Source organism: Calypte anna, chromosome 1 (assembly GCF_003957555.1).
Source record: "Calypte anna isolate BGI_N300 chromosome 1, bCalAnn1_v1.p, whole genome shotgun sequence".
In the NCBI taxonomy this organism is placed as follows: Eukaryota; Metazoa; Chordata; class Aves; order Apodiformes; family Trochilidae; genus Calypte; species Calypte anna.
This window is the reverse complement of record NC_044244.1, coordinates 79,716,144-79,722,143: the sequence shown is the minus strand read 5'-3', so window position 1 is coordinate 79,722,143 and position 6,000 is coordinate 79,716,144. Positions and strand designations below refer to the sequence as shown.

Below are 6,000 nucleotides of genomic sequence, written 5' to 3'. Positions count from 1 at the left end.
CAGGCAGAAGGGCCTGCCCAAGGTTTGTGCACTGCTAGGGAAAGTAAAGCCGTGCCGGGACAAGGACAGTGGGGATGAGGAAGAGCCTGTTGGCTTAAACAGACCCATTTTCCAATGTGAGAGCTATGGAAAGTCACCTGTGACTCCCCACACTGTTTTTCCAAGAGTAGACCTGGGAGGCCTCTGGTGTTTTTGGAGGTAACCACAGTCTTTACATATGCAAGGGTTGGTGTTATGTAGGAAGGCCAAGATACCCATCCAGGCATGGCCCCTTTGAGCCAGTGCTCTGCGGGAAGGTGAGTCCTAGCCCTCAGTCCAATCCTCCAAATGGCACCAGATTCCTTTAGTGACTTCAACTCTTGGCTTTAAGGCTATTTAGTTGCAATAGAAAAAGGATAGGTGCCAGCCACAACCACTTCCCTGGCCATGAGGAAATGGCAAAGCCACTGGCACATACAACCAGTACCCAGCCCCAGAACATGGAGGAAAGTACGTGGGACAGAAAGATAGCATGTGGGCTTCCACAGGGTTACTCCCTCCATTAAGCACCTGCTTTTACTCTTTCTGAGGAAAAAGATTTGGAAATGAATCCAGCCAACATTAGTGCCTGGGAAGTGTCTGCATGTGGGAGAGCAGGAATGAAACCTGTGATGCCTCCATGTCAAGGCCACAAGCACATGTGTCCTGCCATGCTGGCCAGCTGTGGGTACCCAGTGAGGAAACTCCCCCATGCAAACACCAAAGCTGTGGGGTTTGAAGCCACCTGCCCTGAACCAGAGCAGCCCAGAGGCAGAAAAATCCTCTGGATCTGTCTCCTGCTCTGCCACACCACCCTGCTCCTCTCTGGCTCCTGAATAACCCCAGCAACACTTAAAAAAATAAAAAACAGCAGTGATGCATCCTCGCCCAGCACTGGGTGTCTCAGGGAAAGACACTAGGATTGCTGCATCCTCCACAGCCATGAACAGGGCTTTGGTGGTGGCACCTCAAACTAGTGCAGGAAAAACACCCACTCTGAGGAGGACTCATGTGTGTCTCTGTGTGTCTGCATCTGTGTCTCTGTGTTTGCGTGCTAGGGTAGGGGCAGAACTACAAAATTAAAGACAAATGCTCCCTGGTACACACCTTCCCCCAGCTGTCCCCACGGCGGGGCTGGTGGCTGTGCCTTCATCTGTTCCCTCCAGCCTGGCCTGAGCCTCCTCAGGCACCCAGCCTTGGTGTAATGCCCTCCCTCATCCAGCAGCAGGGCCAGGGCTGTGGGGAGGGGGCTGGGACCACCATGTTGAGGCACACCCTTCCTCAGCCCCCATCCCTGCTCAGCCCACCCTGCTCCAACGGAGTCATTAGTCCTTCTGGAAATAAACAGCAACAACAATGGAAAAAAAAAAAAAATATATATATATATATCTCCCCATACCTCCCTGAAAGACCCAAAGGAACGGAACCGACCCCCAGCAAAACCAATGGGAAACAAAAGCAAAAGTTCAACCCCCCCTCCAGGGGTCAGGGCTGGGCGCACATCCTGGCCGGGGCCCAGCAGCCAGGGAGCCCATCCAGACCTCCCTGCTCCTCAGGTGTTGGCACATCTGCAGCGTCCACCGGCTGGAGGAGCCCTGGCAGCCCCAGGGGGATATGGCATGGCCGGGGCTGTCCCAGCATCTGGCAGCAGCCTTGGGAGAGGAGGGAAGGGGGTAGAGGCGAGCGTGAGTCCCCCTCCGCCACCTCACCACCCTTCAGGAAGGTGTAGGGTCTCTTTGCCCCCCACCAGGTACGAGGGGACCCTTGTTTAGCTCTTGGCTGCTGGCGTGGCCCTACACGAGGGAGCCCGCCCTGCTCTGGGCAGGCACCATGACAGGGACAGCCCCAATCCTCTCCAGTGTGGCCTGGCTGACGGCATAGGAGCGGGTGTGAGGTGGCCGCGGCTTCCTGCTGACCGAGCCATTGCTCCGGATCACCTCCTGAGGGGACGGCGCTGTGCTGGCCGTCACCACCAGCGTCTTAGGAGGTGCCGGGGAGGGGTGGCCACCATTGGCATAGACGGGGCGAGCGCTCGTGCTTCCCGAGCGGGAGAAGGGAGGCTGGTGTGCGTCATTGCTGTTGCTGAAGCGGGTGAAGGAGTCTGTGGCGTGGTTGGCTTTGGGGTCATTCCAGTAGCGGCTGTTGTAGGTGTTGGAGGAGGTGAGGGTGTCATTCTCCGACGAGGATGCATCAGGGTGGAATGTCTTTGCAGTGGAGTTGCACTTGGGTGGCAGATCGTCCTCCCTGGGAAAGGAGAGGGTGGAAGGGCACATGGAGGATGCTGCTTTGCTCTCCCCACACCTTCCCCACCCCATCCTACACCCCTGTGCTGTGGTCAGCACCCTCAATTCAAGATGAAAGGAAGCATCAGCATGAACTAGCGTTGTTCCTTGGCCCATTTGTTCAACTCTCTTTGTGGGACACACCTCTGTGCACATTAGTTGCTCCATATGCTTATCACTGAGAAAAACAACCACACTCATGTGTCTAAGGGAGCAAAGCAGTGGCTCAGCCACTGGAACAGCGACTGGTACTTCACAGGCAATCAGTACGACATTACAACCAATGAGACTAGTCCTCCAGAGAGGTGCAAGAAGATGACAGAGGGAAATACTGTAACACCAGAGAAGCTCACAGTTTGTGTCCAGAGTTTTCCAGCTATCACTGTCTGGTATTTTGGGCCAGGATCCCCATCCCCCATGTCAATCTTCTGTGGAGCTAAAAATATCAAGCCAAAGTTCTTAATGAATGCAATACTGAAAACAAAATCTGACGTCATCATTTTTCTTTGCTCCCTATGTTTTCCGGAGGTATATGCACATCTTCCCCACTAGCCCAGGGGAATACACCAGGATTAGCAAGATTTCTGATTGCCTTTCTGATAGCCACTGCTCTTGTTGGGCAATCAGTGGTCCCCTGCCACCAGCTTTTCCTGACCCTTACCTTATCTCATTGGGAATCTCTTCTTCTTCTTCTTCTTTGTGTTTATTTTTCCAGTAAAACAGAGCCACGGCCACTACCACAATGCAAACAATGAGTACGACAGCACCTGTGGCCACTGCTCCTGCAATCAGGCCAATGCTTCGAGGATGGGCTGTGGGAAAAATTACAGAACAGAGAAGAAATTAAGACTGGCCTGTGGACATCCACAAGCATTTGAAGCTACTGTGGATTAGGAAGGGGAGAAAGGCAACATCCCCACCCCAGGGCACAGTGATCTTCTAATAGAGAGGCAAGTGTTGGCTCACAGCAAACATGGTTACACACTTTACTGCCCCAAGACAGAAGCAGGTGGTCAAGCCCCCCTTGGCAAAATACTTACGTGCAATGACTTGCAGGTCCAGAAGGCAAGTGCTGGTTCCGATGGCATTTGAAGCCACACATTGGTAAAGACCTGAGGTCACAGTGCTGATATTTCGGAGAGTGACAGTGCCCTGGACTTGGTCTATTCAGAGAGAAAAAAGGTTTTAAATGCCTCACTACCTTGAGGAAAACTAAAAAGTCAAAGGCAGCAAATAGAGAATTTTGGCATGAGATTCTTATGAAAGAGATAAATTATTAAATAGCTTTCAGATGGAAGCATTGTGCATACACACACACAAGATTAGGTCTTAAGGAGCTTACACTAGGTATTTCTTTTTCTTCTAGATGAATTTCTGCAGCTGAAAACTTGAGACTCTCAGCATTGCATGAGAAAAGGGAGTGAAGAGGAGATATGCATACTTATACCCAGATCTACCTGTTAAGTTCAATCCTGCCTAGCAGAACCCCTGGCTTTCCCATCCTTGGGGTCCCCACTCCCCATTCTGCTGATTTTCCTAATTCCTAAATTATGTAAAACAAAAAATCTTGCGTATTCTTAAAATACAGCAAGATAAAAGGAAAAAGTACAGCTACCACTACTTGGACACAACACGTAGACTAAAAAATCTTGTGGATGGGACTTGGTGCCAGGCAATACCCAGTCTGACCAGAGCCTTGCTTTTACGCACATCTGAAAAGCAGCTCTGGCAGTAAGAGATTGGAGAACAGTGTGGGAAGCTGAAAGTATTTTCCTAGAATGATTCTTCCTCCCTTCTCCCAGTTTCCAATCTACGAGCCTTTCATTTGGTTTAAAATGTGGCCAAGTCAGCAGCTTAAATCTCCAGCCACATGTCAGCTTTTGGCAACTGTGTTCTCCCTTTCCCATTTGATGTGACCCTTGTTCCTCAATGAGCAACAGGTTTCTGTACCAAAACAACATGAAAATTCAAATGGCCACTGGAGGCCACCTAGTTCAGCATGGGCTCTGGGAATCTTCATTCCAATAAAGTGACCATGCAAGCAATGGCAGACACTCAATGAACTCTGGCTCAGACAAAGGAAAGCCCAGGCTGTCACCAGGGAAATCAGAGGGTAATCAACAGAACAAGCACCTTGTGTGGCAGTTGGGGGTAACTTGGGGACATTGTCCAGTTTCTCCCAGATGTATGTTGGCCGGGGGATGCCTTCTTCTGAGCTGCAGGTAAGTGTGATATCACTGCCCACATCGAGGGACCCCTGGATTCTGCAAAGTGGGGCAGAAGGAGGAACTGCGAGAGAAGAGTGGAAAGTGAGGAAATATGACCAAACAGTGGAGTGAAGGCTCTTTCTGGACACACACTGCTGCAGAAAGCAAGAACACTGGCATGAGCTGACAAGAGGGGAGCAGCAGACAAGAACCCATTAATGTTTTGAGGGTGAAAATTCACAAAGATTCCTGACCCACGAGTAGGTAACAGGCTACTGGTGACTTTCACAGGACCCAGTACTCTTAGATCCCTCCTTACTGAACATTTATGTATGTGAGACAGCAAGGGTGCTAACAAAGCTACAGGCAGAATTTGCTGTGGTTGGTTTTTGCCTTCATATCCCTATGAAGGCACATGCTCCGGAGTATTTAACATCCTAGGGAGCATCCAATACTAAGTGCTTTCATGAAAAGGAAGTAAAGATCTAAAGTCATCCTCTTCTCCTGTTGCTAATGCACAAAACATTCACGGTCCCTTCAGGTCTCCAGGGTGCCATACTTCACTCATGCTTCTTTGCAACTCCATCACAATGCTGCCACAAAACCTTTTTCTCCACCATATTTCTTTTTATTTTTTTTTTTAATATTCCATTATATGCCGCCTGCCTATGACGTTTATGTGCCCTACAAACTTCCACAATACCCAAAAGGCAGCCCGTCCCTCATCACAACATATCCATGGGCTCCAATGCATACACTATCCTATTGCTCTGCATTGCTCTACTATCATGCTCAGAAGATCCTTTTGTCCCTTTTCCTCCCTCCTCCCCCATAATCCAAATAAACACACCCAAGACAGTAAGTCCAATGACTCCAATATTTCTGACGCCTCGGTCGGGAAGATTGTTGACCAAACACTGGTATGTGCCAGTATCCGATAGCTGAGTGTTGTTGATGAAGATGGAGGCACTGGTGGTTGGCATTGTCACAGCAAACCCCACTCGCCCATAGAACTGGGGTGCACCACCAAAGATCTGACCACCTTGGTAGAGAATAACCTGGAAAAGAAAGGAAGGCTCAAACGACACTCTAGGAGATGAGGAAGGAGGAAGAACTGCAAGCAAACCATGGTCTTTCAAAGACTAAAGCATCAGTCCCTAAAGCATCTCTAAATAACCAGGCTTCAATATATACTTCTCCCTGGGAAACCCATCCTAGCAGTCTTCTCAGAAAGATACCCAAGTCTTCTGGCATAGTTGAACTGGCAGCCTGTTTCATATAATAGTCATTACTCATCTGGACAGGATAGGACTCTCTGCAGGTCAGTGAGTACTTTGCTGGAAAGCATCCACCAAGTGGCCAGTATAATTTTGAGTCTCAGCCATTAAGATTCTCCCATGATTTGACACTGCTTACTGAAGATCAGTGGGGTGAACTGAATACAGCCCTTGAACTGGTCCAGTCTCTACCAGTCAGATGAATTATACAGCAGT

At 49.7% G+C, this 6,000-nt stretch overlaps 1 protein-coding gene across 1 annotated transcript in view; it reads right to left on the bottom strand.

Moving 5' to 3' along the window:
- Positions 1-1,718: 1,718 nt before the first annotated feature.
- IGSF11 (immunoglobulin superfamily member 11) overlaps positions 1,719-6,000 on the bottom strand; it is a 105,752-nt gene continuing 101,470 nt past the window's right edge. The window contains exons 3-7 of the mRNA XM_030456527.1: positions 5,358-5,565; positions 4,434-4,589; positions 3,341-3,463; positions 2,962-3,112; positions 1,719-2,262 (exon numbers count right to left, since the gene is read on the bottom strand). Coding sequence (XP_030312387.1) covers positions 1,812-2,262; positions 2,962-3,112; positions 3,341-3,463; positions 4,434-4,589; positions 5,358-5,565 — 1,089 coding nt within the window. The 3' untranslated portion in view covers positions 1,719-1,811. The remainder of the gene's footprint in view (positions 2,263-2,961; positions 3,113-3,340; positions 3,464-4,433; positions 4,590-5,357; positions 5,566-6,000) is intronic.